Source organism: Pelobates fuscus, chromosome 7 (assembly GCF_036172605.1).
Source record: "Pelobates fuscus isolate aPelFus1 chromosome 7, aPelFus1.pri, whole genome shotgun sequence".
In the NCBI taxonomy this organism is placed as follows: Eukaryota; Metazoa; Chordata; class Amphibia; order Anura; family Pelobatidae; genus Pelobates; species Pelobates fuscus.
Window position 1 is genome coordinate 98,263,612 of NC_086323.1, and position 20,037 is coordinate 98,283,648.

The 20,037-nt window shown below is 44.2% G+C and overlaps 1 protein-coding gene across 4 annotated transcripts in view; it reads left to right on the forward strand.

Annotated features, from left to right (window-relative positions):
* Positions 1-5,036: 5,036 nt before the first annotated feature.
* MGLL (monoglyceride lipase) overlaps positions 5,037-20,037 on the forward strand; it is a 71,630-nt gene continuing 56,629 nt past the window's right edge. For 2 of the 4 annotated variants that reach the window (XM_063426247.1, XM_063426251.1), the window contains exons 1-2: positions 5,037-5,870; positions 11,209-11,346. In XM_063426247.1, coding sequence (XP_063282317.1) covers positions 11,219-11,346 — 128 coding nt within the window. In that variant the 5' untranslated portion in view covers positions 5,037-5,870; positions 11,209-11,218. The remainder of the gene's footprint in view (positions 5,871-11,208; positions 11,347-20,037) is intronic. The other 2 variants (XM_063426248.1, XM_063426250.1) reach the window with 2 other exon arrangements.

A 20,037-nucleotide genomic window follows, 5' to 3' on the forward strand; every position in this document is an offset into this window, starting at 1 on the left:
GGACTGTGTGTTCTTTATCTCAACCGTTACGTTTAAGCAATGTCCGACTTCAGGACTTCGGAAGTGGCTAAAGCGGAGGAAACTGCAGGGGAACTTGAGACGTCAGGGTTAGCGTTTATTAAAGATAATACGATACCTGGAGCTAGTTCTTGTAGCATGCTGTGAGGAGGAAGGAAACGTAATAGGTTTAGATTATGCGAAACTCGGCTCATTGAGCTTTCTCGTGTAGTAGAGCTGCTAGCTAATGGGAACCAATAGGTGAAGATAAGGACTATCCCGTAAGAGTTGAGGCCGTGCCAGTAGCCCTGTGTTTGAGAGAAGCCCTACCTACGATTTAGGCCATGTGGACTTGTACCATCTAAGCGCGGCAGGGTATTAACCTCTTGTGGAAAAGCGTTAACCTGACCGAACACGTGCGATTACCTGCATTAAACCATAGCGAAAAAGGACTGTAACAGGCGCCTGAAGAAACTGCCGTGAATCGAAGAATAGAATGCAAAACCGTGACCCACCGTAGGGAAATGTTTGCACGAGAGAGGAACCTGAAGAGGAGCTTTGACAAAATTTGAAGACGATATGTGTTCGTATAGCAAGTACCCTATAGCAGCTACTTGGTAGGCATGAGATCGTGAAAGATCGTACAACAGGATGCGTAAGGTGTCACGCCTTAAATTAAAACATCCAGCATGACCGAAAGTAACTCCCTATGGACTACTTAAGCTTACATAAAGAGAAGCGTGAACGACGACAAATGCGTGATAAATGAATTGACTGCGCATGGAGGACCCTGTGAACGTCAGGCGTGCAGACAAGTCCCTAATTAGTAGATTAAGGATCCGAATGGTATTTGTTTGGCCAAAAAGAAGGCGGAGTGATGCCTCGGTGTTCGATATGAAACAGGTGGGAATTCCGTTCACCCGGTCCGATCAGATCGCTAAAGCTTGTCCTGCATAGGTCGTATAAGCTACGCCGACGTGAAAACTGAGTGATAGTATGAGTCGATAAACGGTAATTGAGAACTCAGCGAACCGAAGCGCCCCCAAAACGTTGTGAAGAAATAAACGGTATATCCGTGATACATGAGTCCGGAAGCAGTCACTGTGCGTCATGTCCGCGCCTGGAGGACCCGACGATGGTCCGATACGAGGCCAAATCTGTACGACGTGCAATGCGGAGGGCAACGTGAGACCCAACATACCAATTCGACTGAATATAAGCAAGAAATGCCCGAAACATGTTGTTGGAGGAACCGCTGGTCTTGGAGTTTCCAAGCTTGGACTGGGCACGTAGTGTACGTGGTACCTAAGGATCGCCAGTGAGCGACAGGTTGGGGTAATATATATGTATGTATAAATATATACAACCATATATACACAGGTAACCTCGAACAGCTAGCACTAAGCGTCTAGCAGACCCATTGCCCGTAAGAGATAACGTATTGAAAGCACCGGAGTAGCCGAGTACGATAGTTCTGAAATACCGTTTTGCACCAATGTAGGAGCATGTAACGCACGAACAAAACAAAGGCGGGAAATAAAGCGCTAGGATACCTGAAGCGGTTATGGGATCTAAAACAGAGCGATTTTGCTTGACGGGTCTGGGGTGTGCGCCCCCCCCCCCCCCCAGCTTGCTAGGAGCGCGAGCGTGAGTGCGTGTGTGCTGGCCGACTAGCTAGTGCCGCGATGCGGCGAAACGATTACACTAGGTTGGTGACAGGTGAGGCCCTGCTAGTTGCCAAGCGGCTTGAGAGGCTCTACCTATGCGTTGGCGCGAGGGGGCAGCGTGGCCACTGAATGAGGTGGCGGGGTGTCGGCCTCTCGGTGACAGTTAACATAAGATAGACTGGGAGTGACAGATGAGGCCCTCTCTATGCCACAATGCGAGGCGACTAACTATGATTTGGCCCGAGGGGCATAGTACCTCCGAGTATGAGGATGGGTGTTGGCCTCGCGGGACCACTAACCTATGGCGAAGAAGCCAGGGGGAATAACAACTAGTGGACACCTAGGAACCTAACAGCCAGCAGTTGCTAACTAAGATGGAAGGTCGGGTAGTGAGAGAGGACATGCTACAGAGCGAAACGTGGGTAGCGATGAGGTAGGATCGTACTTCTGAGCGAAACTGGAGTGCCCAGCGAGGATGTGGGGTCCGGATGGTCGGGACGTATGAACTAGAATGCGTGTATGATCGTATGTATGGCCCTCGGGGCTCGTGGTGCCAGACCGTGGCCTTGAGTCGAAATGCAATACGAATAAACGTGTATATCAGTTGTCGTAATACATATATGTTCGTAGTATTGTTAAATGCGTACGTGCCTTAGCCGAGGCTCGCTCCCCAGAACTGCAATATGAAAGTAGACGCGTTTGTCCAATAACGCAAGTGCTTGTCTGCGTAGGAGTACGCCGGGTTTTACACGTAACGCAGAATGCCGCGCTGACTGAGGATGAATTAGGGCTGGTAGAGACAACGCACCGCGTGCTGTGTACCCACATCGCTTAGAAGACCCTCACAACGATGAGCAGGTGAAAGCAAGTCAGAATAGCCAATTAACCAAAAATTCAGCCATAAGCAAACGAGCAGGCAAATGTCCGAAACCGCCAATGCGTGTCCCTGTATATCCGTATGTCAGTGTACATATCTGCGTATGAATGCGTACGTGAACGTCAGGGATAATGTATTAATATAAACACGGAATCATTATATTATTATAATTTTTTTTTTTTTTTTTTTTGTGTGTGTAGAGAGCTTTAATTATGCAATTTGTGTAATGCAGCCCTGGACAGAGGGAAATAAAATCAAAACTGTGGACGAAATGGTAAACTTGGGTAGAGGCAGAAGTGAGCTGTAGTGCAACGATAATGGCTTCGGTGTCTACCTGGAATCATGTCAGTAATGGAGAGATTAATAAGACATGGGGGTGTCAAGCTGCACGCACCAGATGCTATTGAATTTAACCAGAATTCCCTGCCAGCGGTGGGCGTGCTGAGGATTATAGGAGTTGAAGGAGCACAGCATCCGGTGTAAAATCTCTGGTATAAGGAATTAGTTAGTATAAAAGGAGAATATCTATGCAGTGCACAAACAATGCGCAGAACACATTCATAAAACGTGCCCATATGCAATTGAAGACACGGCTAGAGGGCTGTATATATTATAATGAGCACCCCTGGTCCTTTAAAAAGCTTGTCTATCTGTGTGTGCAGGGATGAGTTAAATAATGGGGGCTGGGTGGTGGAGGGTTAAATGATTAATACAATTAGAACTAATCCTTGTGGTGCAGCCAATGAATTACTGAAATAACCCTATGCATCGCTAACCCATTGCTAGGGGTACAGCGTATTAGACGAAATTTAACTGCCCTTTAACTGTAATCAATTGGCCTTCTATATATACACACACATACATATATACATTACACACAATGTCTATATATATATATATATATATATATTTTTTTTTTTTTTTTTTTATTAACAAAATACCCGTAAGATGTTGCAACTATAATGGCAGAATTACCCCCAGGGGTATAGGAGGAGAGAACGCAGAGGAGACCCAAGAAGTCAGTAACCCCATGAAAAATTTAGAGTCCAAAAGGAGCCAGCCAATTATATAACCAATATTAAGTGACCAGAAGCATTCATGTGAATTCATGGCAAACAAACCGTTCCCCATGCCCCCCCACTTGTACCCCATATATAAGAAAAAACTAATCAACGCAGGAAATATCAAGCCTTGTTATTACTAATGCCAGCGTGCAGCTGCCCACACAGCTATAATATATAGGGTGGCATACATGAATATACTCAAATGAACATTTAAATATGCGAATGCGTAATAAATGAGACCGGGAAGGAAGTAGCCGAAACGGCATGCACACGAGGATGGAAAGGCAAGCGTTTTGAAGCGAAACGAAAGCGATGAATTGGGAAAGCGAGGTGATGTGCGAATAGAGATCGTGAAGGGTGAGTAGAACGAGCACGGACTGAAAAGACTTACGGTTAGACGAATGAGAGATTGCTGAAGGCCGCGTGGGACAGCCAGGAACCGGCGGGCAGCGTGGCGCACGACGCGGAGGAATGACGTCAGGCGGAACGAAAGCGGGAGAACTTCCGGATCGACGAAGACAGGTGAGTGGGGACTAGTTAGCTTATATAGGGCTGTAAATCCCTCCCACAATTTCAGGCAAAAGCCTTCTATATATCATTTTATATATATATATATATATATATATATATATATATATATATATATATACACATACAATTGAAATCTCAAATCACCATGTTTTATGCTTCAGATAAATACTTTTTGACATATGCATTATTCCTATTGTACTACGAAGTTATATATTTTATTTAAACACTCTAGGATATCAAATTTGGTGTCAGTGATTTGTTATATTTGGTCCCCCTGTAATACACTTGTATCCTCATACATGTTATTGCTGTCATAGTTTGGCACCACAGGTGTTACAGTGACTATGCCACATACGCAAGGCTGCTGACTTGCAGGTTTTGGTTTTGAATTAAAGTTATAAGGAAAGACAAACTGAAAGAAAACAAAGTCACCACAGTGCCACTTTATGGACCACATGGCTGGCCGAGTATTCTGCAAAGTATTTACTAGTGGGATCAACACGTGTGGGTTATAGATTGTCAGTTTCTGCCAATTCAGTTGCAATGAGGACTGCCAATCCATCATGCCTGTATTAATGTAAAATAAATAAATTCCCAGGCAGCGAAAGCCAGGTATAATTGTAAGGCATCTTTACATTTCTTGTTCTCTATATCTCCCCTGGCCAGGGGCAAAGCCCTTTCTTCTTCCATTACCGCTGAAGGCTGCAATTAGCAAACACTGTATTGTAGAGAGATGGCATACCACGCCCACTAATTTACATGACCCCGCCCACACCCAAATGAGCTTGCGTTCAGTTCTCTCACACAGCCACGATGTGCCACGCCCACTGCACTGCAAGCCCGCCCATCTACACCAGCAGCTGCACTTTCAGGCTGGCTGTCATTGAGAGAGCTGAGCTGGAGAGGCTGGCTGTCAGTGAGAGAGCTGGAGAGGCTGGCTGTCAGGGAGATAGCTGGACAGAGCTTGGCTGTCACTGAGAGAGCTGGAGAGGCTGACTGTCAGTGAGAGAGCTGGAGAGGCTGGCTGTCAGTGAGAGAGCTGGAGAGATCCTGGCTGTCCCTGAGAGAGCTGAAGAGACTGTCTTTCACTGAGAGAACTGGAGAGGCTGGCTGTCAGTGAGAGAGCTGGAGAGGCTGGCTGTCAGTGAGAGAGCTGGAGAGGCTGGCTGGCTTTCACTGAGAGAACTGGAGAGGCTGGCTGTCAGTGAGAGAGCTGGAGAGATCCAGGCTGTCAGTGAGAGAGCTGGAGAGACTGTCTATCAGTGAGAGAGCTGGAGAGGCTGGCTGTCAGTGAGAGAGCTGGAGAGGCTGGCTGTCAGTGAGAGAGCTGGATAGATCCTGGCTGTCCCTGAGAGAGCTGAAGAGACTGTCTTTCACTGAGAGAACTGGAGAGGCTGGCTGTCAGTGAGAGAGCTGGAGAGGCTGGCTGTCAGTGAGAGAGCTGGAGAGACTGGCTTTCACTGAGAGAGCTGAGCTGGAGAGGCTGGTTGTCAGTGAGAGAGCTGGAGAGATCCTGGCTGTCAGTGAGAGAGCTGGAGAGATCCTGGCTGTCAGTGAGAGAGCTGGAGAGACTGTCTATCAGTGAGAGAGCTGGAGAGGCTGGCCGTCAGTGAGAGAGCTGGAGATAAGCTGCCTTCCAGGGCTGAGTTGCAGCATCCCCCCACCTGGGCACAGCATGCTACAGTGGCACACAGGGCAGTGGATATAAGGACATAAGGCTTGCAGGACTGCTAGGTAAGAACCTCCTTCCTATACTGCTTGCTGTGACAGTACCTTTCTGTTGCTGGTTACCCTGATCATTAAATGGGTGCATGGGCTGTGGGTGGTAAACCAGGGTACCAGTTCAATGCCAGGGTACAGCTGGGTGAACAAGTGCATTTTACTGACTGTTGTTAAAGTGGAGTTTAGTATCAGAGAAAGCAAGTTTCCTGTTAGGTTTCTGCTTGCCTTGTGTTTGTCTGATTACCAAATAATTATAAAAGAGCTGCTACAGTGATGTCCGATAAAGCAAGGTATTGCCTTCGGTAAGGAAGATGAACAGTCTAATAGTTCTGCAGGAAGCCAAGTTCTTGCCACTTCCAAACCATTTTCAGACAAGGTCTTGCCTTCTCAGCTCCCTGACATATAAAGTGCTGCCTTCTCAGATAAAGTATTACCCCATAAAGTGTATGATATAAATAAGGTGTTTCCCCAGAAGATGTTGAGCTTAGACAATGTCTTACTCACACAGAAACCTGAGTTATACAGAATGTTGTACCAATTGAATTACCTGAGCCAAATCATCCACAGAAACATAGGATGGATAGAATAATTCCCCTCACAGATATCTGAATTAGACAGGATGGGACAGGACAGCTGATACCTCACAGATACCTGGGTTTCACAGGATGGTACCTCACAGATACCTGAGTTACACAGGATGGTACCTCACAGATACCTGAGTTACACAGGATGGTACCTCACAGATACCTGAGTTACACAGGATGGTACCTCACAGATACCTGAGTTACACAGGATGATAACTCACAGATACCTGGGTAACACAGGATGGTAACTCACAGATACCTGGGTTACACAGGATGGTAACTCACAGATACCTGGGTTACACAGGATGGTAACTCACAGATACCTGGGTTACACAGGATGGTAACTCACAGATACCTGGGTTACACAGGATGGTAACTCACAGATACCTGGGTTACACAGGATGGTAACTCACAGATACCTGGGTTACACAGGATGGTAACTCACAGATACCTGAGTTACACAGGATGGTACCTCACAGATACCTGAGTTACACAGGATGGTACCTCACAGATACCTGAGTTACACAGGATGGTACCTCACAGATACCTGAGTTACACAGGATGATACCTCACAGATACCTGAGTTACACAGGATGGTACCTCACAGATACCTGAGTTACACAGGATGGTACCTCACAGATACCTGAGTTACACAGGATGGTACCTCACAGATACCTGAGTTACACAGGATGGTACCTCACAGATACCTGAGTTACACAGGATGGTACCTCACAGATACCTGAGTTACACAGGATGGTACCTCACAGATACCTGAGTTACACGGGATGGTACCTCACAGATACCTGAGTTACACAGGATGGTAACTCACAGATACCTGGGTTACACAGGATGGTAACTCACAGATACCCGAGTTACACAGGATGGTACCTCACAGGTACCTGGGTTACACAGGATGGTAACTCACAGATACCCGGGTTACACAGGATGGTAACTCACAGATACCTGGGTTACACAGGATGGTAACTCACAGATACCTGGGTTACACAGGATGGTAACTCACAGATACCTGGGTTACACAGGATGGTAACTCACAGATACCTGGGTAACACAGGATGGTAACTCACAGATACCTGGGTTACACAGGATGGTAACTCACAGATACCTGGGTTACACAGGATGGTAACTCACAGATACCTGGGTTACACAGGATGGTAACTCACAGATACCTGGGTTACACAGGATGGTAACTCACAGATACCTGGGTTACACAGGATGGTAACTCACAGATACCTGGGTAACACAGGATGGTAACTCACAGATACCTGGGTTACACAGGATGGTAACTCACAGATACCTGGGTTACACAGGATGGTAACTCACAGATACCTGGGTTACACAGGATGGTAACTCACAGATACCTGGGTTACACAGGATGGTAACTCACAGATACCTGGGTTACACAGGATGGTAACTCACAGATACCTGGGTTACACAGGATGGTAACTCACAGATACCTGGGTTACACATGATGGTAACTCACAGATACCTGGGTTACACAGGATGGTAACTCACAGATACCTGGGTTACACAGGATGGTAACTCACAGATACCTGGGTTACACAGGATGGTAACACAGATACCTGGGTTACACAGGATGGTAACTCACAGATACCTGGGTTACACAGGATGGTAACTCACAGATACCTGGGTTACACAGGATGGTAACTCACAGATACCTGGGTTACACAGGATGGTAACTCACAGATACCTGGGTTACACAGGATGGTAACTCACAGATTCCTGGGTTACACAGGATGGTAACTCACAGATACCTGGGCTACACAGGGTGGTAACTCACAGATACCTGGGTTACACAGGATGGTAACTCACAGATACCTGGGTTACACAGGATGGTAACTCACAGATACCTGGGTTACACAGGATGGTAACTCACAGATACCTGGGTTACACAGGATGGTAACTCACAGATACCTGGGTTACACAGGATGGTAACTCACAGATACCTGGGTAACACAGGATGGTAACTCACAGATACCTGGGTAACACAGGATGGTAACTCACAGATACCTGGGTTACACAGGATGGTAACTCACAGATACCTGGGTAACACAGGATGGTAACTCACAGATACCTGGGTAACACAGGATGGTAACTCACAGATACCTGGGTTACACAGGATGGTAACTCACAGATACCTGGGTTACACAGGATGATACCTTAGGCGCTCAGATAACCAAGTTACATGACTGTGCTCCCATAGATGTTTAGTAAGTAACACTATATATTTCTTCCTCAAATTAAGACAGTATGTTGTCTCCTCCGATACCTGAGTTAGACTTAGTGGTATCCTCACATTTTCTTGATATATAATACCTCCTCAAATGCCTAGGTTAGACGATGTTTTGCCTTCTCAGATGTCTGCATTACAGGGTGGTGAACCCACAAAGGCTGGGATTAAAAAATATGATACTTAGACTATGCATTGCCTTCTCGAGTGCCCATAGAGAAAATATGTTGGCACTCTTGAAATCTATAAGTATAAAAGGCTATTTTTACAGTATTCCCCAAATGATATTGAGAGTATCCGTGTCTGGTTCAAGGAAATGCTCATTTATTATTAGCCAATGCAGATGTCCATATATATTATGCTAGTTGGTTGTTGTTTTTTGGATGTTGGATACAATATAATCCTTCACTGTATATGTTTATGAAGCATCCTGTTATTATTATTATCATTAGCATTTATATAACGCCTTTATATAACTTGGTAAGCAGCATGTTGCAATTATTGCTTTAGTTGGCAATCTGTTCTACCGTAACAAACAGCTAAAATGAAATAATGATTACAAATTCAGTTTTACAATCTTACAGAACAATCACCATTTGTGCTTGGTATGTAGCCTGGTGTGGTCTATTATTGACCACTGACTAAAAAATCAATTTAGAAGAGCCAGTGCCTCTATCATATGCCTGGACACATTGAGCTCTGCTCTACTTCATTTCCAGGGTATATAAGATGCAACCATGCCCCACAGTACCTGAGTTAAATAATTAAATGGTCTCCTCTTACACCTGTTAAATAATTCAGTTGTCTCCTCTGATCTTCTCTAGGTGTTTTAGAAGTTCCATGGGTACCTAATACAGAGTTGTACTCTAAGAAAGCACATCTTTCTCCACCTATTGTTTCAAATTCAGTGATACACATATTATTCGTTGGTCATTTACTAAAATAACCAACTGCTCTTCTGTGATTCCTGGGTAGCTTGTTTCTTGGGTAATTGACTAGGCAAAACGTACCATACTGGTAGACTTCCACTGGTGATTCTTGTGTGTCCGTGGTGGTACCCCATTCACGTATCTTGGAGTCAAAACTTTTTTTTATATAACTGGTTTGGGCAATAGTCCCTGGGGTAGATTATGGCTAATTTTCAACATGATCCCAAGATGAATCAGACATGGCTTCATTCTAATTCCTGTGTAGGTAAAGCCTTGCGGTAGATAATTCAGTTTCACAGAGCCAAGGTAAAGTAAGACTCTGCCTACATGTGCTGCAGATAAGTCACCAAACAAGACATTGTACATTCTCAATCACCCTACAAGCAAGGTCACACCCTCTGTTAACCAGAAGGGAATGAGCTACAATCACCCAGAGTGAATAAGGATTGGTCTCTACAGTAATGTAGATAAGACGTTGAGTCAATACTATTCTTTGTGTGGTGGGAAAATAAAAAAACAGACCAGTGCCAGCCTCTGATATCCAAAAGGTTGTTCTTTTGTTATGCAATATATATACATTACATCTTACATATTTTGCCTTTTTGGATGAAATGTTTATATATAAACATCAGCAGTTTGCTGCTTTGACAGATAGACCGGCAGTTTTTTTTTTTTTTACTGAATGTTAAAATTTCTTTTGGTATGTATAGCTTACTAACCATCAATTTTTAATACATATTACAATGAATATTCTCTATTTCACAATTATGTGAATTCTCACTTGAACTACTGTATGTATTTTTTATGTTAAATGCATTCAGTGTAGTTGCCAGAAAAAGGCGCGCTAGCACAAGTGGTGTAATAGTACACTTGTTTTTCATGTGTGCACCTGCGACCTGCAATGTTTTGCCTTTATAATAGCACCTGCTCTTTATGGAGCATTTAGTATTTACCGTTCATAGTTGTCACATGCTAGATGCTATTAACCCCATCAGTGCAGCAATAGGTGTTTTAGGAATACGTTCTGATCCATCTCATTTGATAATTTGTGGAATATTCCCTCCAGCTTTCATCATATAGCAATAAAAATGCATGTTCTTATGTAGATGTCAGATTTGGGATAATTTAGCTGAGTTCATTTTGAATATCGCATACTATCACGTCCGCACTGAATTTTTGCAAAGATCACCTAACATGTCAACATTATTTAATTATCAGAATGATTAATGAACATTCAGAACTCAGGCAGGGAAAGGACTGAGGACAGTTTGGAGAAGCATATTAACACCATTCACATTCAGGTATCCCCATAATTACCCCATCATATCACACCATGGGGCATGAGCTAGTGTGAATGTTGCATAGATTTTTTTTTTTCATCTATATATTATTAAAGTCTTTCAAAACTGTAGAAGTGTATTTAGTTTTGCAGGTAGAATTGACACACTCATATTGTAAACACTCTATACACTCACAGTTTGTCTTTGTATGTATGTATGTGTATATATACCTATATCATTTTATCTATTTATTTATTTTTCATTAGATTTTTGAATTATTCTTTATAGGAATACCCCAATGATGCCTGAAGACCACACTCCCAGGCTTACTCCTCAGGGCATCCCATACAAGGATTTAACCTACTGTGTGAATGAAGATGGGCAGCACATTTATTGCAAATATTGGAAGCCATCTGGTCCTCCAAGGTAAGTTTAGCGGCAGTAATAGTTCTCAATCTACTTACTTCCCATGTGCCCCAGATCTGGAAGAGCACTCTCTATTACTCTCCCTTTGTCATGGCTTTTTTTCCTCTTGTGTCATACTACACCAAAAAGAAAAGTCCTATAAAAAAAAGCAGAGTTCAAGCTTCGACCAATAAGATTGCACTTCTGCAGCTAATGCCAAGGTTGTCTGACCAACAGGGCACTGTGACAACCAAAGCACATGCACATCAGGCTCCCACATTTTAATGCTTTCCATTGAGCAGCCATACCTGCATGCCCCTTGCCTCCGATTTTATTCATCCCAATATCTATTGTAGAATTTATATACCTATTGGGCATTTATTAAATAAACTGGGAATTGGGAAACATTCACAAGCTCATAACATATTTTGTTTTGTAATAAAAATATATTGTAATAAAATATAATAATTATTTTTTTGTAAATTCTCTATATTATCATAATGATTAAACCCGCTAACAGCAATTCTTACTAAAAAAACTAAACAGTTTATGTTTATTAAAGATGTTTTTATTGTAAAATGACTAAATATTAAAATGGCCACATATGCTTCTAAATATCTGTAGGGAAAGGGTACCTTTTGAGATGTATTTGCTAAAGTAGTGGTTAATAACCTTGGGTCAGAGCCCAGAACTAGGTCCTATTTGTCAGTACGTGGGACCAAGCACATTGTATTTATGGGGTTTCAGGTTATTTTAGAGACCTTGCTTTTCCCATGGGGGTGAAGTACTCCATAACACTGGGTACATGTTTTAAAAATATGATAAATGTGTATTTACAGATCAAAAACATATGCAAGCTAATGTCATATACATTATTTGGGTTTCATTAAATTAAACAGTGAGCTGACAATTGTAGATTATGCTAACGTAGTGTACCTATAATCTTAATTTTATTAATGACAGGAGGCGAGTATTTTGCATAACTTTCTTTACTTATGCCTCCAGCAGCACAAGACTTGCAATCAAAACTTTTTAACCAATCATAGGCAAACATAGCCTGTATATAAGTCCTTGATGGGCGTGTCTATTCCTCTTTCTTTGATGTGTTAAATCCTGTAACGTCAGGGTGTGATGAACTTTCTAAAACTGGAACTCTGTTAACTTGAATGACCGTAACTTGGATCAAGGCTTGAAGGGTTCTTGTCATCCGACTTCCGAATTAATTTATGCTGAAAAAAACAGAAATAGGTGAAAGGTGGTGGAAATGAACTATTGTCCGCATGTAACATATAGACATGATTTAGTTATTAAAACGGGTGGGTGTACCAGCGCTAATGTGGATAATCAGAATATTATGTACCAAATGGCTAAAAATTAACACGAGAAGCTGCTAAATCACCAAAAGTCTTATCTTAAAAACTAAGGAATAAAATACGGAGTGATGGTGAAGCGCTATATTAAACTCAAGGTGTGGAAACAGGAGATAATTCTAAAGGAGTATAAATGTACCTGAATATAAACGTTTCTTGGAACCTTAACCTTGATATAATTTCCTTAAAAATATAAACATAAAAAACATATCATAGCGTAAAACTGTAAAATACACAATGTAGTATGTATAAGAGAATATTCCCACTCACACTTTTAAGAGCTAAAAGGTTTTAGCTCAATTCTTGCGCCTGCAGGGTCCGTAAAGGCGACCCTCTCCCTTCTTGGGGAACCTTTATCCTTCTTATTTCCGATCTAGGATACAGAGCATATATAGTGCAGTACCTTTAAAGTTCTTTAAAATAAGTAAAATAATAGATGTGGTACTCACAAACCAGGAGCCTTCAGAATAGGCTCAATGGAACAGCATATGTGGTTAAGGACCACAATCCTTCTTTCTTGTAGCAGGAAGAATTGCCCAATAGTATTTTGGTAAAGAATATTTATTATACTATTACTTTAAAACATAATCTAATACAAGTAAATACTATATAGGCAAAAAATAAAAGAGTCCAATAATTGTAGTTTCCAGGACGCGTTTCGCCTAATAGGCTTCCTCAGCTGGATCAAAAAGTCTTTAACTTTAGACTTTTTGATCCAGCTGAGGAAGCCTATTAGGCGAAACGCGTCCTGGAAACTACAATTATTGGACTCTTTTATTTTTTGCCTATATAGTATTTACTTGTATTAGATTATGTTTTAAAGTAATAGTATAATAAATATTTTTTACCAAAATACTATTGGGCAATTCTTCCTGCTACAAGAAAGAAGGATTGTGGTCCTTAACCACATATGCTGTTCCATTGAGCCTATTCTGAAGGCTCCTGGTTTGTGAGTACCACATCTATTATTTTACTTATTTTAAAGAACTTTAAAGGTACTGCACTATATATGCTCTGTATCCTAGATCGGAAATAAGAAGGATAAAGGTTCCCCAAGAAGGGAGAGGGTCGCCTTTACGGACCCTGCAGGCGCAAGAATTGAGCTAAAACCTTTTAGCTCTTCAAAGTGTGAGTGGGAATATTCTCTTATACATACTACATTGTGTATTTTACAGTTTTACGCTATGATATGTTTTTTATGTTTATATTTTTAAGGAAATTATATCAAGGTTAAGGTTCCAAGAAACGTTTATATTCAGGTACATTTATACTCCTTTAGAATTATCTCCTGTTTCCTGGGCCGGACTGGCCCACCGGGATACCGGGAAATTTCCCGGTGGGCCGCGGCTCCTGGGGGCTGCTCTGGCAATATGTGCCACCGGGTGGCCGGTCCGGTGGCACACACTTTGAGGGGGCCGGCCGGCAGGCGGCCGCATTGCACGCTGCAGCCTCACCGGTCCGGCGGCACACCTAATGCTGAGGGCTGAGGGAGGAGCATGTCTCTCTACCATGCTCCCTCGCGGTTCCCACAATCCCCAGCAGCATCAGTGCTGGGGATTGTGGGAACCGCGAGGGAGCATGGTAGAGAGACATGCTCCTCCCTCCTCCTTCAGCCCTCAGCATTAACAGTGCTGCCGGACCGGCGAGGCTGCAGCGTGCAATGCGGCCGGCCCCCTGACTCCTCTCAGGTGGGTGGGGGGGATGGAAGTGGGGGGGGTAAATAGAGAGAGAGACAAGGGGGGTGTGTGAAAAGAGAGACAGGGGGTGAAAAGAGAGACAAGGGGGGGTGAAAAGAGAGACAAGGGGGGTGAAAAGAGAGACAAGGGGGGTGAAAAGAGAGACAGGGGGGGTGAAAAGAGAGACAGAGGGGGGTGAAAAGAGAGACAGGGCGGTGAAAAGAGAGAGCGAGACAGAGGGGGGGTGAAAAGAGAGAGAGAGACAGGGGGGGTGAAGAGAGAGCGAGACAGAGGGGGGGTGAAGAGAGAGAGAGACAGAGGGGGGTGAAGAGAGAGAGACAGAGGGGGGTGAAGAGAGACAGAGGGGGGGCTGAAGAGAGACATGGGGGGGTGAAGAGAGAGAGAGACGGGGGGTGAATAGAGAGAGACAGAGACAGAGGTGGGGTGAATAGAGAGAGAGTGACAGAGGGGGGGAATAGAGAGAGAGAGACAGAGGGGGGAATAGAGAGAGGCAGGGGGGTGAATAGAGAGAGAGGCAGGGGGGTGAATAGAGAGAGAGACAGAGGGGGTGAATAGAGAGAGAGAGAGACAGTGGGGGGGTGAATAGAGATAGAGAGACAGGGGGGGTGAATAGAGAGAGAGACAGAGGGGGGGAGAGTGCCACAGGGAGAGGGGGGAGAGTGAGACACAAGGGGGGAGAGAGGGGCGAATAGAGAGAGACAGAGGGGGAGGGAGAGTGCCACAGGGAAAGGAGGGAGAAAGAGACAGAGGGGGGAGAGTGAGACACAAGGGGAGAAAGAGGCGTAAATAGAGAGAGACAGAGGGGGAGGGAGAGTGCCACAGGGAAACTCTAGCCCTGGAGCTACGGGCTAGAGTTCACTCTCACCACTGCGACCACCAGGGATTCCTGGTGGTCCAAGTGGTGAGAGTGAACTCTAGCCTCATACAAACACTGCCCACACACACCATACACATTCACACACTGCCCCCCACACACACACACAGACCCCCATATACACATTCCCCTACACACACAGCCACCCATACACACATTGCCCCACGCACCCTACACACTGAACCTTTCACACACATTGCACCCCTCACACATTGCACCACTGCTCCTATACCCTACTACAGCCCCATATCCCAGCAGACCCCAGGTAAGTTGTCAAACTGTACTTAAACGGTTTGACTACTTACTCTGGGAGCGGGTCCCGGCACTCCTGGCACCATACCCACTACACAGAGCAGTAGTGGTTATTGTGCATGGATTATTTCTTTAAATAATCTATAGGTGCCCCTCCTGAGATCAGGCTCTGGATCCGCCACTGATTTATATATATATATATATATATATCATTATGCCTATTATATTTACACATATATTAATGTACATTTATATATGCATAATACACTAAGAAATGTCATTGATATGTACAATATGTAATAAGCAGATATTGGCCCAGTCTTGTTGCTAGGTGCATAATTCAGCACAATAACATATTTAAAGTGAAGAGTGCACCCACAGGACCTCAAAATAAACAAGATAACGTAATTTTTTACAGTTGTGCCCTACATACATTCACCATTTTCCCATTACCAAGCTTTCCTTAATATGTCATTGTAGTTGGACTGAAACATTGGTTATATGCAAAGGCACATCTGCTTAAAATAAATCTGCACTCTTTTTTTTTTTTAAGCCTATATGTGCTTTTTTTCACGTTGGAGTAATAATTTTAATTTTAAGTTATCTTTTCTAACTCTGTATCTGCACACTATGCTGGCGCGACGCATTATGGGGCTGGTAAATAATTTTTTTTCAGGGCTGCTTTTAATTCCCAGTCCGGCCCTGCCTGTTTCCACACCTTGAGTTTAATATAGCGCTTCACCATCACTCCGTATTTTATGATTTAGTTATTCAATATATCTTGTTGCGATAGGCTATCCCATCAGGATGCATATTATGTCTGTAGACTGAAGCTTATTTCCTTACTGTCTACCTAATTTACTTTAACTATATGTAGATATTTGTCTATAATGCTACAATATAAAGCTATATACTAACAAGAACTGTAGACCATGGCATTCCCCCCTTTTACCAGCAGGGCCGGACTGGGATAAAAATTCGGCCCGGGCATTTTTTTATCACAGCGGCCCACTAAGAAGGGGGCGGGGCAGAGAGGGTGTGTTTTGTCATCACTAATGACAAACACGCCCCCTCTCAAAGTGCAGGCCAGGGCAGACCATGCGCAGAGCTCTGCTAAAGAGCTCTAGCATGAGAAAAAAGCCCTGTATTTGTTCTGCACAGTGCAAGCAAATTTAATAACATGCTTGCACTGTGTTTCCTTGCAACTTGTCTCTGGTGTCTCTATAAATGGATACCAGGAGACAAAAGGGCCAGGAAAGAAGGTCGGTTTTAGTCGTGTTGTGTTTGTGGTGTAATGTAATGCATATGTGGCTAGGGGCTGTAGAGAATGTGTGTGTATAGGGGATGTAGCAAGTGTGTGTGTGTATAGGTGATGAAGTGTTTGTAGAGAGTGTGTGTTTAGCGTTGTAGTATGAGTTTGCTTACAAGGAATCTAGTGTGTGTATAGGGGATCCAGAGTGTGTATGTCAGGAATGTAGTGTGTGTGTGTGTGTGTGTGTGTGTATATATATATATATATATATATATATATATATATATATATATATATATATATATATATATATATATATATATATATATATATATATATATATATATATATATATATATATATATATATATATATATACACACACATACATATATTTATATATATATATATATATACATATGTTTGGAAGTATTGTGTATGTGTGTGGTGCAACATGTGTGTATGATGGATGCTGTGTGTGATGTGTGTGAGGGTGCGGTGTGAGGGTGCTGTGTATGATGTGTGTGAGAGTGCTGTGTATGATGTGTTTTGTGATAGTGCTGATTGTGATGTGTGTGTGAGTGCGATGTGAGTGAGAGTGCTGAGGGTGATAGTGCTGTGGATGATGTGTGTGAGAGTGCTGAGGGTGATGTGTGTGTGTGTGAGAGTGCTGAGGGTGATAGTGCTGTGGATGATGTGTGTGAGAGTGCTGAGGGTGATAGTGCTGTGGATGATGTGTGTGATAGTGCTGTGGATGATGTGTGTGAGAGTGCTGAGGGTGATAGTGCTGTGGATGATGTGTGTGAGTGCTGAGGGTGATGTGTGTGAGAGTGCTGAGTGTGATAGTGCTGTGGATGATGTGTGTGAGAGTGCTGAGGGTGATAGTGCTGTGGATGATGTGTGTGAGTGCTGAGGGTGATGTGTGTGAGAGTGCTGAGGGTGATAGTGCTGTGGATGATGTGTGTGAGAGTGCTGAGGGTGATAGTGCTGTGGATGATGTGTGTGAGTGCTGAGGGTGATGTGTGTGAGAGTGCTGAGGGTGATAGTGCTGTGGATGCTGTGTGTGAGAGTGCTGAGGGTGATAGTGCTGTGGATGATGTGTGTGAGAGTGCTGAGGGTGATAGTGCTGTGGATGATGTGTGTGAGAGTGCTGAGGGTGATAGTGCTGTGGATGATGTGTGTGAGTGCTGAGGGTGATGTGTGTGAGAGTGTTGTGTGTAAATAAATAAATAATTGTAAGTAGGCATTATGTCCCCCCCTCCCTTCTTACCTTTAGCCTGGGAGGGGGGGACCGGCACGCTGGTGAGTGAGAGGGGGGGACCGGCACGGTGACATCATCCCTGGTGGTCCTCGTGGTGAGTGAACTCTAGCCTGCGGGCTAGAGTTCACTCTCGCGAGATCCGGTCGTTGCCATGGCAACGCGCCGGATCTCGCGAGAGGAACCCGGCGGAGCTGCAAGATAGAGCTCCGCCGGGTCCTCTCCCTCCCTCCCTTCCTCCCAGCCGCAGGTCTATGAAAGTGGGCCGGTGAGGGAGATCTCCCCACCGGCCCGTCGTGGCAAACAGCGGGGCCGGCGCTCGGATAGTGCCGGCCCTGCAAAGACCGGCAGGGGAGATCCTGGGACCTCCCCTGCCGGCCTCGGCCCATGGCCACCGCGGCCCACCGGGCATTTGCCTGGTGTGCCCGATGGCCAGTCCGGGCCTGTTTACCAGTAATATAATGTTACCGTAAATATGCTTGAAATCGGCGAGTATTAGGGAGGGACAAATAGGATTTAAAGCTATACCACCTGTTTTGTATATACTTTTATATATATACTTTTTAATATATTTTTTTTACTAATAAATTGAAGCTTTTTCCTCTAATCCTTTGGCTTCTGCATATCTCCTGGTGCTGCTGGTTTCCTGCTATATCCTCTGGTGGGGATTATACCACCACAAGCTATCATCACCAGAGCAAGTTATTGCTCTGGATATTGTAAGTAGGATATCTCCATTTTACTTTATTATTTTAGTCTGTGATACTGTACCATTGGTCTGTATATTTAGTTTTTTCCACATACATACGTGATACCTTCAGATCCTAAGACGGGGATTGTACCGTCCAGGCGCTATACAGCAGTGCTCTTAGCAGCTCTGCAAAGTGTGAGTTTGCTTTTCACCCACATTTACTCTTTATATACTTCATCATATTATCTATAATATACTGCACTATTATTTTATTATCTTCATTTCCCTTTGAGGTTTCTACATGCTGTATAACCCAAGAACGATATGTATGTATGATATGATAATTTGATCACTTTCTTTTGGCGCGGTTTACCACTATTTTTATATTAATTTTCTCTAGTCCAGTCTGCCGAGCGTAAAATATCTGCTAACGATGCTCCCGCCGAATATGCACGTGAAGCCGCCGCCCCGCGTATCGAGTGGGCCCCGAATTTTGGGTCTACCCCTGCCAGGGATAAGAGCCAACGTACCCATCTAGCCAACTTGGTGGTAGTTACGGGCTTGTATGGTTTGGTGTACGATACCAGTAGCTGACCCGATCGGGAAAAACGGAGAGGTTCGGTTACTTCAACGTACCTTATAAGCGTGTTCACTACACATAGACGAGGAACCGTCGGAAAAAAGTGGTAAGACACGGACGTAGAGTCCGTCTTGGTCCTGCGAGACAACTCCTTCTGGTGTCACCGTGAAACCATCCACGTCGAACGCTCTAACGTCCGAGACTCTTCGAAAGGAAACTAAACATAGCAGGAGAGCCAGCTTGGCTGTTAGTTGTCTCAGTGATAAGGCCTCGTTGTCAGGCCAATTCTTCAGAAATCGGATAACCAGATCTAGGTATTCTGCCCTGATCGTGATGTTGCGGGGCAGGCAAAATCGATAGATGTCCCTCGTTGCTTCTGTTAGGGCTCGTGATCTGGCTCCGCCCAGGTGGTTTATGTACTGGACTGCTGATATGTTGTCCATGCGTAAGAGTATGCAGCAGTTGGACATGTGTTTGGCCAGACTGCGTATCGCGAAATATCCCGCTATCAACTACAGGCAGTTGATGTGTAGGAGCTTCTCTTCCTCTGACCACGGGCCACCGGTGGTGCCCGTGCGCAGTGGGCTCCCCAGCCCCATAGGCTGGCATCCGATTCCAGGATGAAGTCTGGGTTTGGTCCGAATATGGCTCTGCCGTTCCATGCCTCCATGTGGAGGAGCCACCATCGAAGTTCGGTCCGTACTTCTGCTGATACCGGGATCCAGTGGTCGTATGTAC